The sequence below is a fragment of the Chelon labrosus genome, assembly GCF_963514085.1.
Source record: "Chelon labrosus genome assembly, chromosome: 21".
Lineage (NCBI taxonomy): Eukaryota > Metazoa > Chordata > Actinopteri > Mugiliformes > Mugilidae > Chelon > Chelon labrosus.
The window spans coordinates 1,576,714-1,595,515 of NC_140354.1; the positions used below are offsets into that span (position 1 = coordinate 1,576,714).

The 18,802-nt window shown below is 42.5% G+C and overlaps 2 protein-coding genes across 3 annotated transcripts in view; both read right to left on the reverse strand.

Annotated features, from left to right (window-relative positions):
• gmip (GEM interacting protein) overlaps positions 1-10,991 on the reverse strand; it is a 14,064-nt gene extending 3,073 nt beyond the window's left edge. The window contains exons 1-20 of one of the 2 annotated variants that reach the window (XM_084571121.1): positions 10,558-10,991; positions 9,198-9,288; positions 8,463-8,559; positions 8,280-8,343; positions 6,288-6,413; positions 5,026-5,090; positions 4,768-4,875; positions 4,603-4,683; positions 4,165-4,326; positions 3,887-4,024; positions 3,084-3,274; positions 2,904-2,995; positions 2,763-2,825; positions 2,583-2,669; positions 2,327-2,469; positions 2,042-2,218; positions 1,798-1,935; positions 1,441-1,640; positions 1,025-1,349; positions 404-506 (exon numbers count right to left, since the gene is read on the reverse strand). In XM_084571121.1, the coding sequence (XP_084427247.1) occupies positions 404-506; positions 1,025-1,349; positions 1,441-1,640; positions 1,798-1,935; positions 2,042-2,218; positions 2,327-2,469; positions 2,583-2,669; positions 2,763-2,825; positions 2,904-2,995; positions 3,084-3,274; positions 3,887-4,024; positions 4,165-4,326; positions 4,603-4,683; positions 4,768-4,875; positions 5,026-5,090; positions 6,288-6,413; positions 8,280-8,343; positions 8,463-8,559; positions 9,198-9,288; positions 10,558-10,603 (2,497 nt within the window). In that variant the 5' untranslated portion in view covers positions 10,604-10,991. The remainder of the gene's footprint in view (positions 1-403; positions 507-1,024; positions 1,350-1,440; positions 1,641-1,797; positions 1,936-2,041; positions 2,219-2,326; positions 2,470-2,582; positions 2,670-2,762; positions 2,826-2,903; positions 2,996-3,083; positions 3,275-3,886; positions 4,025-4,164; positions 4,327-4,602; positions 4,684-4,767; positions 4,876-5,025; positions 5,091-6,287; positions 6,414-8,279; positions 8,344-8,462; positions 8,560-9,197; positions 9,289-10,557) is intronic. The other variant, XM_084571122.1, reaches the window with a different exon arrangement.
• A 529-nt stretch (positions 10,992-11,520) lies between these two features.
• colgalt1a (collagen beta(1-O)galactosyltransferase 1a) lies at positions 11,521-18,752 on the reverse strand. Its single transcript, XM_084571111.1, has 12 exons — positions 18,386-18,752; positions 15,725-15,835; positions 15,500-15,617; positions 14,790-14,924; positions 14,490-14,694; positions 14,258-14,377; positions 14,008-14,084; positions 13,772-13,878; positions 13,558-13,690; positions 13,353-13,480; positions 13,051-13,257; positions 11,521-12,945 (listed from the first exon to the last, which is right to left on the reverse strand). The coding sequence occupies exons 1-12, from the start codon at positions 18,610-18,612 to the stop codon at positions 12,678-12,680; spliced, it is 1,836 nt and encodes a 611-aa protein (XP_084427237.1). The 5' UTR covers positions 18,613-18,752; the 3' UTR covers positions 11,521-12,677.
• Positions 18,753-18,802: the final 50 nt, after the last annotated feature.

Genomic DNA, 18,802 nt, shown 5'->3' on the forward strand with positions numbered 1-18,802 from the left:
CTAACTCTGTGGTTGAAATCACACGGCATTTGCTACATTCCACTAAGACAATCCCAAACAGCAGATTGGGATTGTCAGCAGATTCTTCTAATTGAACCACTTCTACAGAACCTCGCAGTCTTAACAGTAAGTGTTGTTTCTGAAAACAAATGTAGTGACCAAACTCCTACTCAGTGACTGTAGTCTGTAACCAACCGCCTGCCTGTGAGAAAATGAAGAAAACAACCTACAAGATCTCCGCAAGGACAAAACATCAAGCAGCAAAAGTACTAGCTGCCACAACAAGCTTCTATTCTAGTTTCTATACTGGCAACTGAAAACCAAAAACACCTATGAACTTACATACATGAACACAGTGGATGAAAGTCTATAACTAACTTCTCTATCACTACGTCCCGCCTACCTGCTCTCTTATTGGCTTCAGGGCTGAGCTGGTCCACTGCCTCATTGGATGAAGACTTGTCAGATATATAACCCTCGCTTGAGTCTCTCTTGATTGCTCGACTCTGTTGAAATGACACAAGTTGAGTGGTGGTGGATCTCGGTAAGCGTTTACAGACCACGTCTAGTCCTGCAGCACTTCATTATATGGTTTCTTAATGGGGCAAGGCATATTTTGAGCAAGGCTGAGCATTTTGAACACTCTTGTGCCCCAAAACCATTATATAGCCACTGTAAAAATCTGAAGTGGGGTAAACTTTTGTTATAGCTATAGCCGTGAAAAGCCCCCACCGTAAAGCTTGAAGAAGATTATGCAGGTCAGAATCCAGAGAGAGCAGAGGAGCAGCAGCTGTTCAGTTTATTAATCCTCACTGAGTAAACATGAGGTGAAGGTGCCAGATGATTAGGCTCTTAAAAACAGGTGAGTGCAAACTCTCTCTGCTCTCACTGTCCACGTGAGTGCCAAGCAACGGTTCCTTTTTATAAAGAAGTAGCTCTCAAATGCTGTTAGCTGGTAATGTTTACTATAATTCTACCTGTATATCTCTGCTAACTTTTAGCTAGATGCCACTGAGGTACTTACTTCTAGCGAGCGCGGCCGCTCTCTGGAGGAAGTTTCATGTTCCGAGTCTGCATCAACTACCCCGTCCAGGGGACAGGAAGCTCTTGGAGGGGTGTCTGGAAGAGGCGCAGTGGGCGCCGGGGGAGGGGGTGTACTGGATCTCCCCTTCACGCCAAAAATCTTGTCATGGTGCGTGATGAGGAATTCAACAAGTAAAGACTGGTAGCTGGTCTCCAACAAGGCTATCATGGACATGTCTGTAGACACCAGAGGGCGCAATAACGTTGGCCCGAACACAATGCCCAGATTACTAGGGGACATCTTGTTCTCGCAATTCTCTGAAATTCTGAGAAGATAAAAACAGACAAATTCAAGGAGAGCTCAGGCAAAGTGGTTCAGTATAACTGGAGAGGTCTGACTTTCGGTTTCATGCTCACCTTTGCAGGTGGGATATAACATGCTGCAAAGTGCTGTAGCAGTATGAAGGGAGTCTCTTTAGTAGCTTTTGCAGGTTGTGAATGATGTCCACAGTCTCGTTAGTGTCTGGTGATGGCTCCCTCTCACTCAGGTGCTGAATGGTCTTCCCCACCCCGATGAAATCATTGTACAGGTCAAAGGTTAGTAATGGTTCTGGGAGCTGGAAGAGATCATATTGAGATTATTCAATGGGTATGGAAGTTTATGTCTCTTTAGATGAGTGTCATTGTGCAGCATGGGGTAATTAGCCCAGACATACAGCCAGAATCAACAAAAATTCATCTTACGATGAGCATAATGGAAACAGACTCATGTACCTCCTTGAAGAAATGTTTAAGGATGGATGTAATGTCATGTGGCGAGAGGTCAGTGAGGTCCACCTGCTCCTTCTGCATCTCAAAGGCCTGACAAAGCTTCTGAATACGTGGCTTAGACCCGCTCACACGATACACCCCCTTTAGAAAACAAAAGTTTTTAGACAGTTACTACAAATGTACCATACAAAGTGTCATTCACACTCGACAGGTGATACGTCATGGTCATTGTGATGGTAAATAATACCTGGACAGAGAGAGCGCGACTTTCTATCTCAGATGTGCAGCGCAGCACCACAAAGGGCACTTCGTCCGGCCTGTCACGTGGCAGCTGAGAGAGGTCCACTCCGAACACTGTCCCCTTGCCGTGTTCACACTCCAGCTGGCACACCTCCATACACTTCCTGTGCAGAGCCAGCCCACACTGAACGTGTGACATGAAAACCACAGTTAACATTAATAATCTTAGAAAAACCACCCATGTCCTGCCCACGTTAGCCTGAGTGGCAGTTCTTGTCATATGCGGTCTCACCTCCTCACACTCAACTCCGCTGACCACGATGTAATTGTCACACTGCTTGCATTTGACCATTTTGCTCTTCATTTTCTTGAGTCGGTGTGTTAGTGCAGCTCGAGAAACTGTGCGCACTTTGACTGGCTGGCCATCAGTGTACTCTGCAGGGAGACAGAGAGAGAGAGAGAGAGAGTAGATGTATGAAGTTTAATGACAGTTGGGATTTTGCTAAAAAAAAAAAAAAAAGAAAAAAGAAAAAAAGATGGTAACAAACCTGATTCTGAGACATCCCGTTCATCCAGGTCATCTGATGACACCGTCAAAGTGGATCCGGTTTTGGGCAGCCTTCTATTAGCGTGAGCTTCAGTTATGCACAAGGAAAACCAAACATTTGAAACTTCACAAGATATGGGTATGTGTAAAGGTAAAGAAACAAATATGTGCTTGTCCTTACCAGGGCTGGACAGAGATTCCAAACTGCCTCCAATGCTCTCACTGTCACTATTACCGGTTTTCCCTTAAGTACACCAGAACACAAATTTAATCAAGTAAAAGGACATGTACGTTAATAAAGACAAGGTGAAATAATCCTTACTGCCATCGTAGGGTCGTCTGTAAGAACCTTCTTCGGCCAAAAGTGAGGAATCCAGCTGAGAGTTTTGAGTGCCACTGGTTTTCCGTTTGTTGCTTTTAATAAAACAGAAAAATTGTATATTTAATTATTCTGCATTTGTCCCATTAACGGCAAAAACAGACATTGGTCAGTTTACCGTACCCTTTGGCATGAGGAATGTACTCCTGGAAGACAAAGTTTTGGAGAGTCTGCTCAGGGCGGCGCCTTCTGACTACGTAAAGCAGATAGGGTTCACCTGGCTCCAGGGATCTGCATGTCAGTTCCAGGTTGTGGTAGCCTAGGGGAACAGGCTCCGTCTGCTGCCGCTGGTAGAAGAACATGTTGACTGTGGCCTGATGCAAGCGGAAGGTGTGATGTGGAGGCAAAGTGGTGGTTTTAGTAGCAAATAGATGCTTGTGTGGAATATACAATATCAGAATACTGCTCTGCTTACTGATTTTGTGTTTTATGCCAGATCATTGCTCACAATGTTACTATAAATGTACAGTATACACCAATCAGGCATAACATTATGACCACATTCCTAATATTGTGTAGGTCTCCCTTGTTAGTGGGGGCCATTGAGGGGAGGGCCCTCTGTGGATTATCCCACAGATACTTGATCAGTTTGGGATCTAGTGAACTTGGAGGCCAGGTCAACACCTTGTGCTGTTCTTCATGTTTTTTTTAGTTGTTCCTAAACCGTTTTTGTGTGTGTGTCTGTGTCAGGCTGCATCCTGCTGGGGATGACTGCTGCCATCAAGGAGTGTCATTGCTATGGGGTGGGGGTGCCTGGTCCGGTCTAGGTGGACGGTACATGTCTAAGTAACTTCACCTGTAGGTGGTCATAATGTTATGCCTGATCAGTGCCCCAGGACACTGATATTGGCAATTCTTTTTTATAACATAAATTAATACTTCAGCTTGTTTGGACACACGCAGAACAGAAAACAGATCTGACTAACCTCCTTTAGCACAGTGTCTCCCTGACAGATGAGCTTGCGGATGTGAGAAATGATTCTTTCTTTGACCTTCACCAACTCTCCCTGGTGGCTCTTGGCATCATTCACACACTGTTTATACAGAATTTCTGCCTCTGACACCTGGGGAAGACAGAGAAAAAACTTGAGAGCTGCTGCACAATCATAAACCTGTGTCTATTTTTGAAACACTAGCGTACAGCAATGTACTCTGTATTATACTGTATTAGAGGTACGTTTCTACAGATTACACTGACACTCACTTTTGTCTGGGCTTCATCCTTGGACTTTCTCCTCTTATCAAGTGTTTTCATACCAGTTGTGTCATCCACCACTTTAGCAGAGATAGCTTTTGCCTTTTCAAGCTCATCACATCGCTGGTAGTACTGCTGCCTGGCCTTTTTAAAGGCTGTCACTGCTTCGTTCTGAAAACGTTCCATTGGGATTACACAGAGGAGAACACACATCAGTTGACGGATACAAGCCCCCCCCCCCCAAAAAACAAACAAAAACAAAACAAGTACATCCCATTATGGAATATACAACTTAAACATGGACACAAATATCTAAGTTATATTAGCATATGCAGCAAGAGGTGAACAAAAGAAAACAATGATAATAATAAGACAATAAAATATAAGTAAAACAAGATCCAAATCACTATGATGTACCAACAAAGTCAGTGATAACGCTTTACTTACCATCCTCCTTTGTTCTTTTGCCCACTGCTCTTTAAACTCTCTGCGCCACTTGTCAATCTCATTCTTCTTGGCAGCCAGGGCCTTTCGAGCAGAGACACTGGATTAAACACATCCACCTCTAAAAGACAGAGAGCTTTTGGCTTTTGCGTGTGTGAACATCTATACCTGGTAACAGCGGTTATGTAGCAGTTCAGAAGTCCTTTTAGAGGTCACGCTGTTTTTGATGTCTTGCTCTAAAGCCATGGTGTAGATGTACTGCAGTGGCATCATCTCCTGAACAGGGAAGAACACATTTAGACAGCTTTCTATAATAAAAGAGGTAAATGCAACACAATCTATTGTACTGTGGCAATCAGTTTCAGTGATAATCTCTCAGTGATAAGAACATTTTCTTACATCAGTGTCAAATAAACAAGGTCGTACCTGCTGTGTCACATTGGTCTTTGCTGCTTCAGCTGTCTTCACTACGTTTTTTGCAAATTCTTGTTCTGTCAACATAAATTGACAGAAAGTTTTTCTTTAGTTTATGTTATTCACAAGATGCTGCACATCAAGAAGAGACTAGAAAAGCAGAATTGTCCACCTCAGACAGGTCCACAATAGTGATTATACTTGGTACATACTTGGTGGTTTCAGATAACCCTGACCTTTACTGTAAAGCTTACCAATTCTCCTGGAGCTCACTTGAAACTTGAATGTGCCAATTTCAATGTTTGCAGGTCATCGGTCCCACTACATACTGTAACCGCATACAAGCACTACCCTGACAGCAATTTGTGATCTGATGACTGAAAATAGACACTACACCATTGCAATTAAGGAAGTCAATATGTTTCTCTACAGTGTGCAATCCGCAATTCTGAGCTCCACCCAGCATCACTCGTGAGTTTCTATTGCGTAAAATTTCCTTACACAGCTGAGCTGGGTGACTCTATTGCTTTGTGTTTTGACCACTACTAATAGAGTTGCGTGCTTGCCTCCCTGGACACTGGGCACCTGTGAAGTCTGGTACAGGGGTAATCACTATCTCCTTATAACCCTCCTCTTGCCGGCTAATCTGCCCTTTAATCCTTTCATACTGTGAGCACAAATGCACCACCAGCAAATAATTGCTTCTCAGTACTCAAACATATTCAGATCCTCTCTTTTTTCTTGATGAGAGGTTGGCAGGAAGCTCCTTCTCCCATAAGTCTTGCTGACTTCTGTAAAAAAATATCTTTTGTGACTTTTCCGCTCTAAATCTATAAGAAACCATTTGGGGAAAGTCACAACTATGCCACAGTAGTTCTGAGTTGTCCCTAAACCGTTTTTATGTGCCTGTGTCAGGCTGCATCCTGCTGGGGATGGCTGCTGCCATCAAGGAGTGTCATAGCTATGGGGTGGGGGTGCCTGGTCTGGTCTAGGTGGGTGCTACATGTCTAAGTAACATCCACATGAATGCTAGGTCCAAAAGTTTCCCAGCAGAAGACTGAATTGTCACAAGATGGTCAATGTTATTTACTTCACCTGTCAGTGGTTTTAATGTTGTGGCTCATCGATGTATGTCAGTATATTCACACTTTGTAAGCAATCCATTTATTCCTGCTTCTGTTTGCAGTTTATATTCAAATGCACCACCTCTATGACATGAAAATTATTTGCATATTACTCTACTGATTCCTTTACACTGCTGCATTTGTGCTTACCAAGGGTGATTCTCTTCTCCATCCAGGCAAGAAGGTCTTTGGCATAGCGGCACCACATCTTGGTGTACTGCAACGCCGTCTCCACTCCATCCTCGCAGCGGCAGAGGGCCAGGTCTGCTTCCTGGGCTGTGAGGGAGTACATCAGCATCACTTTCAGGCTCTGTTCGCTCGGAGCTGTACCCAGGGACCACACTGTGTGCTTGTCTTTCCTGAAAGGCTCAAATAGCCTTCACCAAAACAGAAACACCTGTCTGTTCTAGAGTGACAACCCCTGGCTTGTACACAAGATAGAAATAATTAAAAAAAAGTTCAAAAAAGGTATACACAAACTCAAGACAGGAAACAATGATTGCATATGGCAAGTCATAGCTGTTCCTCAAAGTAAAGGTCCCATGGTGTCCAGAGGGTCTCAGGAAACAGTGGGTGTCACTTGAATGATGTATACTGTAGACTAAAAATCTGTTCAATCAGTATCGCGTTTTAAAAAATGGGGACATGATCCGAGAGACGACGGTTTCTGTTGACCACAGACAAAAAGTTTTAGGTAAATAACTTCTCTCTTCTCTTCCTCTCTGTGCCTGGCCCCTCCCTTTCACACCTGTTCACTCACGGTCAGCTACAAAGAAACAAGCCGCGCTGTGAGAGCAGATAACAACAACACTCTGAGCCAGCGGCCAGTATCAGACACCACCATATTCCGACAAGCAGGGCGTTGACATGACAACCATCTTCTTCCTCTGTGACTCAAACTAACAAAGGGTGGATGATGTATGTGTGACAATCAAATGGTCTCTCAAAAGCAACCCATACCACTTTCTGTTTCCCTCTTTCTCTCGAAGTTACACTTTCAGCGCAACTTTTGCAAGTAAATGTCATACATCATCTTTTCTTTAAGCCAAAGTTTAGAGCACAGAGGCACGTCAAAACTTTCACTTCTTCTAACAGTTCAGTACGTTGTTTTTAAGTGAGCAAGCACGCGCTGACAGAAAGAGTGCAACGACTTCTCTCTCGCAAGTTCCTCACACACAATTTACACAGAAGCCAAATCCAGTCGGAGTGGTAGAAAAACAATCCAAGCAGGGCGATATTTTTGTCTCTGTCTCCAAGCAAAATCCAAAAAACAGAACCTGCGGACCGATGGATTTGTGGCCAGGTCGTGTGCCAGGAGTGACCTCTCTTAGCCTTTCCTCTCTATGTTGTGGGTTAGGAGGAGCGCCGAGCACTTTCAGAAATCAACCTCAGAGCAGATTGTTGCCCAATGACTACGGCCTCCAACACTTGGATTGAGGATTATCCTAGTCCGGTCCAGATTGTGTGACAGGCTTTAAGAGGAGCACAGAGCGAGGTTTACCTCCTGGTGTGTGACTGAGTGAATGGGGTAAAGAGGAGTGGGGGAGGTGTTTTTGAAAAGAGTCTCTGTGCTGCAAGAATCAGTTAGGCATTGGTAAATTCTTCCTGTCACAATTTCTTTCTTTCTTTATTTTAACTTCACCTGTCTCTGTAATTCCTAATGCCCCTACTCTGTGTTTTAACCTGTGCATGGTTTGAGTAAAACTGAGGTTAGTGTACTTGGTAGCGACATCCAGTATGGAATATGTCCTTTTCATCATCAGCAGTGTATGGTGCTTTAGGCTGACATCTCCTCTTTCTTTAGACCCCTCTGTCTTCCATTTGTGTCTTAACTGAGAGCAGCTGTCTCCTGCTTTAATCCTCTTCCTGTATCCTAATCCTGTTACAGCAGGGGCAGTTACAGCTCACAGCTAATTATAATAAAATAAATAAAGACTGAAGAATATACTCTGTTAAGTGTCACAGATTGCAACTCCTCAGGCTCTTAAGGATCTGATGGGATGATGGATATCAGACAGAGAACGATCTTAACGTAAGGAGGTGATTAAACCAGTAGCCTGATTTGTCTCATTGATTGGTGGTGACATAGAGTATGGAGCTACCTGGTACTGATTCCCTGAGAGCTCTCCATAAAAATCATACCTGCATGATTTCCGTCCACTTCATTGGCATCAGCACGTACCGGTGTGGAAAATGCACCTTCACACTGTCGGGAGAATAAAAGCACACACACTCTTACTCTATCAAAGCACTAAATATCCCCCCAAAACACACTGCATAAATCTTGAACAACATAAGGAAGAGACACAGGTAAGTGTTTCTTACCGACACATCGCGTTGCTCTGTGTTCCCTGCTATTTCTTCTGAGATGGAGTCAGAGATGGACTGGGAGTCAATTTCTGCCAACAGATCATCTCCGTCTCTGGACACATTAAGAAATATTTGTGTATTGGGTAAGAAATGCTCAGAGTCAAATAGCAACAGCTTAGAGAGGCTTAGGATTTATCACACTGTATACACTAAACATGCACAGAAATAGGAACTCACTAACTGCACACATCACATGATGTGCCTGCCTTCCTGCCTTTAGGACATTTTCAGGTTCTGTACTTTTATTTATAAACCAATTGTCACTAACAGTATGCTAAGTTTATTTTGTGCTAATGTAGCGAAATGCTACAATATTTCACTGAAGTTAATTAGCACAATGCAATAGGAATTAATCACAGTGGTCTGAAGTTGCTGAAAAGGCAATTGATTTAACTTTATTTAAAAGCTCCCATCACATGAAATGATGTGTGGAGATTCATGGAGATCTTGCATGACAGCCTCAGTTCATGTTGATGGATTATGGCTTTGATAAAACTAATACTGTAGGTTTAAACCGTTTTACCCTGTACAGTTTCTCATGGTCAGTCAGACACACAGTATTTTGAATTATACCTCACTAACCACTGTTTTTTTTTTATTTTTTTTTATCTGTTGCCATATTCAGATCAAAGCGAACAAGCAGAGAGACAAGACATGTGGTAGCTCCGTTTGTGACAGTGTACTACTTACGAGGTGATTAATGACAAGTCAAGATTATCAAAATCTCTGAAGATCTCACTGTATCGCTTGGTTTCCGATTTAGGATGCACCTTCTTCACTTCTGAAATAAGAAAATGAAAAGATAAGATACATAAAACATGTGTCCTGATCCTGAAATGTGGTCCTCGCCATCCAACACAGACAGAAATAAATAATATGATGTCCTCTTTAAACCCTACTGGATGATCCCCAAAAGACTCACTTCTGTTATAATGCCAAACTATATTTATATTAGCACTTTACTTCTCTTTAGCTGTTCTATTAATGACAGCTAAATGGCACACCTACCACCCCCTCACATATTAAAAGATATGACAGCACTTAAAATGAAGTGGTTCCTTTTCTGAAGTCAAACCAGCATTTCCTTAGAATTACTGCAAAAGTTATTTGACTGAATATGAACTACCATAAATGTGGAACAACATAGTGCACCTCACGCTACTGAACTGATGGACATACCAAAAGGTTAAAAACGGATAACTTTGAACAGATGCAACAAATGAGAAAAAGAAATCTCTCTCTCTCTCAGCAGCGCCTCCATTTTGGTCAACCACATCCTGCTTGCAATTTATGTCACGTCCCTAAATGAACATAGAGTCCTTGTTTTTCACACCCTCACTGTACAATTCTAAAAGAGGCAAGCTACATGTTTTAGCAAAGTTAAGAGTTTTCAAGCCAGTTTGACTCAACCAGAGACAAATGTTTGGCTGTTTTTGTTTTACATGTAATTTTTTTCCTTCACAAATTTAAATCACATTGTATAAAGTTTCCAAAACAGGAACCTGCAATCATACTTTAAGCTGGGTGTGAAGTTCTATCAACTGCCACACCAGTACCGGTAACATCTTTAATTAATATTCTATTCTTGGCAAAGAATGAACGTGGGCACATCCTGATCAATCGCAATAGAGAAGTCAAGCATAAAAGACAAACCACAAACGTGTCTAAGCGGAAAAAGAGCAGGAAGTACTCTGACTCTCTTTTGACAAGGAGGATGCCACACAGCACCAAAACCTCCACACGTTAACAAAGAGCATACAGGCCCATTCTGTATACAGTGCATGAACTCTACACGCAATGTAATGTCACAATAGCACTATAGCAATGTCAGCAGTTTCGAGTCAACACATACCAAGAGAATATTAATCCATTTAAAGCCATATTAACATGTTAGTCCATTTGTACATATCTTTATGGCAGTGGATTTGGAAAAAAATTAACGTAAAAGAAAAAAACAAAAAACAAAGACAGCTTTAGGGGCGTTTATGAATGACGGGCAATCTAATATGTCGAATAAAAGGCCTCCGAACATATCGTTGTTTGTGCTCACCTGTGGCTTGAGAAGAATCCTTGTTTGGCACTAGATCTTCTTCCATTTCTACACTATCAGCACAGAAGCCAAACACTACAAACAGAACTCACACATCATCTGCCCCACGGGTCACGCTAAAATATACAACAACAAAAAAAATACAAAAATAATAGAGGTGGAAGAAAATGTGCCCGGCAGTGTAGACAGTATGACACACTTATGGTAACTGATTAGCATGCAGCTCTGAGGTTGCTGCCGTTGAAGCTCTCAAAATGATCTTCCTCTGGTAGAATGAAGGTTGGCCAGTGTTTTCACCATCAAGGGAAGAGGAAGTGTATCTTGCTGTCAGCATAGACTCCACCTACGCTATTGCACCATATATAGTGACAAGGTGTCACTGTGCTAAGTTTTTGTCTTTTAGTAAGAAAGCTTTTGGACATCTGATAGTTATGTCACTTTGGTGTAACATTATATTTATTCTATACTTTTTACAGATTACATAATTTGGTAAAAATCAAGTTCTTTACTAAATGAACAAAAAAGAGAATCAGGTTTTGTTCCATACTGAGTTGCTGGGTGAATAGTGTGAAAATTTAAGGTGTCCTATTTGCCGTATTTTGATCCTGGGGCCTTTTTAAATAATGTCTAATGGGGCCCTCGGACACACATTAAGTCCAGGGAAGTATTTAATGTTATGGCATAATAATCTAACAGAAAAATGTCCTCTAACCTAGGGACTACGGATGCAAATTACCATTGTTGTTATAATCCGGCATTTTTACGTCTATTGGTGTCTGAACAGATGTTCATTAATGTGCACTGTCCCTATCAAATAAATAAATAAATAAACTAGTCACACTTGACCGCTTGACTTAAAACCATTCGAGTTTCAGTTTGGTGTCCCTAAGACAACAAAGAACAAGCTCAGTTACGTAGAACCATGAATAAATGGCTCACAGCTGTATGGGACACACAGTATGGAGTTCAGTGCACATGAGGTGATCACAATAAACACCTGCTGCGACAGAGATAGATAAATCACTGAATAAATACCCTGCCACATCCATTGCTATCGCGTTTGCTCAGCATAATCAACATTAAGACAAAGTTGGTTACACCAGCAAAATTAAAAATACACTGCAAATATTATAAGAGTAATCACACATTTAAACTTTTAAATATAAAACGCTTTATTTTGTTTTGTTGCTACTAATAACCACTTGCATTTTTGTGCACAATCAGAGGGTGAATGGCTCATACAGAAATCGATCAATCGATAGCATACGCAACAGAAATCAGCCTCTTCAGAGCTCTGGCCGCGTGGCAGGGATCCCATGACATAATAAATAAGCAGGAAAAGGACAATAAACCAGGCTTTATACTTTAAATAGGGACTTTTTATAAAGTCAACCTCACCCCTAATGCTGAGTGGGATTACGATGTGGAGAGCCTGATGTGTGTTTGCATAGGGTGACAAGTTTTTTTTTTTTTTTTTTTCTACAGAAACTTACAATACAAAGGAACATTTCCCAGCGTTCCTTTTATTGTAAGTGAGAACAATATTTAGGTCAGGTCACAGAGTTAATCATATCTGTCTGAGGCATTAGTCCCGAGACAAACAAAAAGCACCAATAAGGGACACAGGAGAAACTAATTGTATTGGTAGCATTGTGTATCTGCTTCAGTGTGTCTGCTTCAATACAAATACTGTATCTTCTGAGTGAATAGCAATTGCAGTTGCTTGTGTGATGATAAAAGTACTGACTGGTGATAATTCACAGCAACGATGAAAAGAAATACTTAAGAATAGCGTGAAAGCCCTTTATAATTTTTTTTACCGGCCCAATTTCATTCACTATTACACACATATGTTCATTTCTGTATGACAGACAGAAGCTGGGTACTGCAAATGCCACTCCAAATGGCAAGTCTAGTGCCTTTATAAAGTAAAAACTAGATAACTGACAATGTGACAGAAAATGTAAAACACGCATGATCCCTTTTCTACTCGTCAAGTTTGATGAATTAAATCGTTGTACAAACTTTGATGCAAAATCAAAATGGTCAAGGATGATTTAAAAACTACGGTGGTTTGACCTATGCGCCTATACATTTTCCCAAGGCTCTCTGAGTTACTCTCATAGCTCATCCCGCGCTGTGCTGTCCAAAGGGGACTGGAGCACATCAGAGTTCTGGGCCTCGGTGCTGATCTTCGCTTGCTCCCGAGTCTTTCCTGAGCGCGCTCTGTCCCAGTCTGTACGGACCTTGTCATTGTCCCACACAGTGGAGGTCTCAGTGTCACTGATGTAGCCTGGGTCGCCCGTATAGTGCGTTGGATACACTAGGAGAGGCTCTGCAGAAAATGCTTTCAGGTCTCTGCTTTCAAACTGTTCCATATAGTCGGACCTGCAGGTAGGAGAAGGCAAGGTCAGGAAAAACCAAAAAGCTTAACTCCAGAGCAGAAGTATATGTTCTGTGTTTGTACTAGGCCAAGCTGAGGTAATCACTCACACAGGGTGTTTATTGAACATGATAGGAAGAAACTCATCCACCGGAAGAATCCTTTTCAGTGGTTCTGCTTTCAAAAGCTTCTCTGCACCCTGTAATGACATCATATAGCCTAGTGTCCAATATGAATAGTCTGCTTCCACTAAGTTGTGTATATTTGGCACCGCTTTCTCGGGGTGATCTATTTGCATTCTCTTCCGACCAATGTAGCTGGAAGACAAAAACAGAGAGAACAGGTGAGATGAAAGTGCAAACTTAGCAGACCCAAGGTAAAGTTAAAAATCGTTAAAGAAGTGCAAACTCACATAAGGTCCCAATCCAGTCCTTCAGCCTTCACCTCGCTCATCAAGTTCATCAAGCGCCGCTTGAAGAAGACCTCAAAGCGCAGATCGTCTTCAATCACAAGGGAGGTGTGCAGGCGTCGCTCCACAATCTAGGACACACATTTGTCAATAAGTCACCAATCTATTTGGTCCACAGACGTTTAAATGCTTGGTTTGTGGGGTTCACCTCTTTCCAGACGTTGAAGTGGGAAAGAAAGCATCCCAGCTCTCCCTTTGTTAGCGGTCTTTCGTGATAAGGATCACTGTATCCAGGGAGCATGTGAATGCCCATTAAATGAATTTCACTAATATTCATTGCTCTGAAATGAAGAGAAATTAGACATAGTAATCAAAATTAAAGAATTAAGTATTAAGGTATTCATTAGAAAGAGGGAACTTACTTTCCATCAACAGCTGCAACGACCTTACAAGTAATCCCCTGCTCGTACAATGCCCTCAGCATACGTTCCTTGCGATCCGTCCGCCTCTGAAGGTTTATCATGAACACCTGCACACAGGCCAACAGCAGAGTCAGTCAATGGAATGGCAGCTTTCTACAGCAGGGGCCGGCTTTCAGCAGAGAAATAGACAGAGGGCCATTTTTGCAGATTCCATCTTCACAACACTCTTTACTCACCTCATCAAAGCCCATTTTGTCAGGTTGTTTTCTAGGAACACGTATGTATTTGGAAGGCATCACTGGGGCATTTCGCACTACATAGTCAGAGGGAAGATGGATGCAGAAATGGTGTAAGCGATATATAGATATAGATAGAGATATAAACTCATGCTGAAAGTTGTAATTAGATGAAGCAGACTCGAAGCCGGTGGAAAACTGGGATTTTGTTGCAAAATTATTGCAATCGGTCTGAATGCAAGCTACTCACCATTGACTTCCAACAGAGAGTGCAAAAAGCTGTCAGCCTCATCTTGCAAAGTATTGTGGGATCGCAGGGGCACAGGGAAGTAACCGTAGGTCTCCTTGTTACAAACAAACATTTGAACATCTGTAGAAAGAGGAAGATGTTTATCTGGAGTGACGGCATTCAGTTTAAAATGGTTACAGCCAAATGTGTACTTCTTAAATCTTTAGTTTGAAGAGCTCAGATTGTAAAATACCTGCCATCCGAGCAGAGAATGCAAACACAATGATGTCATCAAAAGCCCAGCTGTATTCTGGGTGTGGTGGGTGAAAGGCCAGCTGTCTGGATGCCTCTTTCCTGAGGTCTATGAGGAACGTGGAGTGGACCATGGGAACGGCGAAACAGCCCTTGCGCACCTGTTTCCTCATGGGTATGTAGGCAGGGGTCCGCTTATAGTAACCCTGAAGGAGAGTGGATTAACAGGCAAGTTCAGGAGGGGATTTCAGAGTATTTGTTATTACGCACAAGCAGGAACACCAACATTTAGAAACAGTACCTGGGAGGTCATTCCACACCAGAAGTTTGAATATGCCGCACGGGATTCAAGCATCGGAGCGATGATGGTCTTATTCTCTTTCATGAGTTTCCAGAGTACATCGGGATTGGTGAGGAGGTTATCACAATCCGCCAACTTCACCAGGGAGAGAGCACAAACAGGTAAATATGTTTGTGAAGAGCAAATCGTATGAAGATGTGTGCAGCAGAACTCATCCCAACGGTTAAATGCAATACTAAAGTGGCCGAGTGGTAACTGCTGACTAGTAAAAACCCACAGCCTATTTACTGCAGTACTATTTTCTAGCAAGAAAGCTAAGATGTAAGGTTAAGAGCACAAAAGGATTCTGGATGCACTTCACTTCAAATTATACCCCACTAAAACTAGACAATGCGGGTTGGGCTGAGGAATACAAATAGCACAGCGCGTGCACGATGTGCAGTGTTGCATTGAAGGTGGAAGAAGGCCGATGAACTAGAGAAGATAATCTTTAACCCCAAGACAAAAGGTGCAACTGGGTCAACTTTTCAACACCCTGTGTCCTTCTTAAATTACAACTGTGATGGTGCTGCAGACTTGGATCTGTACACATCCTTTTGCTGCCTTAACTGAACGATAAAAATAGCATGGTTTGAAGTACTGGAACTTAAAATAAAACAATTTCAGTGAGCTTTCTTTTCCAACTCTAAAGAGTAGTTTAGTTGACCTACCATAAAGTAGTCTGCCCACATCTCGCGAGCGGACTCCAGGGCTACTTGCCGAAGCTTCATAACATGCTCATAACGGAGATCTGTCCAGTGCTTCGGTCCATCCTCATCTATATAACGTCTACAGAAGATATTGTTTTATAAAACAGATTAATGTGATCAACACTGTGAGGTCTTTGGCAACAAAACACAACAGAATTCATCCGAAAACTCTCGTAAGTGACCCACCTAGGCTCCTCTTTTGGCCTCCACTCCACATAATGGTAAAGGTTCTGAACCTTTACAAGCCAGTCCCGAAGAATTGCCGTGGTGTTGTCCTCATTGTGATCTGTTGCTACCCTGTCAATTCACAACAGAAGTAAATGATCAACTGTGTTCAACATCAGGGTGATTGATGAAAAACAAATAAGGCCAAAAAAGGGAAAACTATGGCTGACTGAAGCACTAGAGCCAGACTGAGTTCAAGCTGAGAGCAGAATTGAAAAGAAAAAAAAAAACAAAAAAAAAACACGGGGCTCAAATAACAATGGTCTTATGTTCACTTTCTGTAAACTCATTGTCTTCACCTGTCTGGACTGACGTAAGCGTTACTGATACCAACGTCACAAACAAAAACCTCTAGCTGGTATCATTTAAGGTGAAAGACGTGTTATATAAAGGAAATGCAACCATTATAGCAACAGCATTAAAAGGAAGAACAACACAGAAGTGAAACTTTGGTCTGCAACAACCAAGAAGAGAAGGAAATGATTGAAGCCAAGTGTGAAGCAAATGAAGCTGAGAGCATGAGATAGCTGCCAGCATGTTCCAGGTATTTCTGCAGAATAATGACATACAGGCAAACGTCATTCTCTCTACCAGAGTGCCTCTGTCAAGGAGGTGACAAATCATAATACTACAGAACACACAACATCATTTCTTCAATCGTTCGTCCTTCATTTCTTGACCATGTAGGTCTAAAGTCTTTATAGATAAAAGTTAACTGCATTTACAGCTAGTTGGTTTATATTTTACTCGTACGGATGACAGCTGGGATTGACCGTCTTGAAATATTTCACACTGATCTGTGAGAACACCGCACATCCTTGCTAAAGCATTTCTTCCCTCAGTTCGTCAAGCTTTGAATTACCCAGATTTTTCCTGTTTGTGTTCGGATAAAACAAATGTTTATCAAAAGCGTAGTTGTGAACTATGTAATACTTCTGGCGTGTCACCTCTGTCTGGTCTAGTGTGCACAGAAAGGCCAGTCTAATTTCAGACACGCAGATGTTAATGACTGCTTACCCAGTTTTGTTTGCGAGGCTTTGGCTTCTCGGCAAACTGCTGCCAAAAGGTCGCAGCGAAACGCACACAAAATGCACTGTTTACAACATCGCACGGTTGTTTGCATTTTCCAGACGTAAGTCAATGTGCTCGCAGTGGACGTTAAAAGACCTAAACTAACCTCACCACAAACATACTCACAGAAGAGCTTTAAAACCGCCAAATGAATCTAACAGATTCACTCGTATAAAGCTCCTCAATAAAGTGAAACTTGTTCATCAGAATGGTGAGTGGGGAGAGGACTAAGGCTTCCAGGCAGTGATGGAAACAACTCAGAGCTGAAGTGTGGGTGGGCTGTTGTATTGTGTTTAGGTAAATATGTGAGAAACACCTTGCTTCCACTTGCTTCACTTTCTTTCAAAGCGTGATAGATGATTACATTCTCAATGTGTGCGACTACTAGACTACTAGAGGGTAGAACGTCTAATTTGTCACCAATCACAGCTTGTAAATGTGTCTGGAAATGGGCCAACAGAAAAAGATGTTTAGTGAACTATGATTCTGTTTAGCCAGGGGTGCATCGTAAGGACAGGCAAACCCAAGCAATTTGGGGCCCTGTGAAAAAAAAAGAAAAAAAAGAGGCCCTCTGATGGCAATCTTTTGGCTAACCTTCTATGGTGCATTGAAAGTACTCTGCAACCTCACCCTAGGGCACCCTTCTATATACACTATGACAGATTTTGCTAGTTTGGACTGGGGGGATTACACATTATGTCTTTGTATGAAAATTACATTCTAGTTTGCATGGGTACCTGTGCATCAAACTAGAATGTAAATTTCATAATCATGCAGCATTAAGAGAGGATATTCCAATGCCCCTAGATAAAGCTATAGGCAAACTGTCCCATGTCATCTTTTTTTTTTTCTTCTCAGCATTCCATGATGAACATGAATCAGTCTTTGCAAAATGTGTGGTTTGTCTATATAAGGATCAAGTAGAGGAATCAATTAGTCCCTTATGATTGAGGCAGTAGTTCGGTGACCTGGCAATGATCGCCATGCAGAGCAGGACATTGCAGGGCTGCTGATGCAGACTGAAGCAACCATAAAAGCTCGACATTCATTCGGGTTCGTTAGATTAGTATTTTAAATTGCACAGCTCCCCTCGTGGCCAAATCACTCCCGTCCCCTCCCCTCCACGTAGACAGATCAATGTAATACAAAGCCACTGGGATGAGCAGCGTCCAGATGTGTAGACCTCTGTCTAAAGAAGCTGTGTCGTATTAAGGTTGTTTTCACATTCACGGGCCAAAATCCCATTTAGCACTTCGATGTGAGTCTGATTGTCGATATCTGAGGGTACTTTTGAAGCTGCAATGCACTCTGCATAACACAACTTGGCTTTCTTCCCAAAGCCATTTTTGTTACCCCGTCGTCAATGCGCCCGTCCACCCCTTTTTACGCTTCCCCCAAATCCACCGAACAATCAGCAACGCATAGTTGTTTTTTTTCTAGGAAGAAACCTTTGCCAAACAAGACCTTTAGACCATGGTTGTGAATAGGTATTAACTTTACTCATTAGCTGCTTAAAAGCTAACAAACTAACATTTTCTGATAACAACTCACCAGAGAGCCATGCGGTCCTTGGGATAGTTAAGGCGCTCTATGGTGCCGAGAAAGTAGGGCAACGAGTGCTCGGAGTTCCTGCAGATGAGGGCGAGAAGAACCCGGGGAGCGAGGAGCGGAGACTCGGGGCTCCAGCGCTCCTCGGCAAAATAAGCCCGAGCTGGACTGCAGCAGGACAGGAGCAAGAGGAGCAGAGCGGCGGGGAGGAGGCCGGAGAGCCCGTGCATGGCGCCAGTAAATGATGGAACATAAAATAATACACAGGTGGACGCGGCTCCTGCTGGGCTACAGAAAAGTTGTCTCTTTCCTTTCCGCGGTCATCGCAGATAGTCAAAGTTTGTGCTGCTTGCAGCTCCTGATGTGACAGCAGTGCGAGGCTTTAAAGGGATGTGCTTACATTTTAAAGGGGATGGGCTA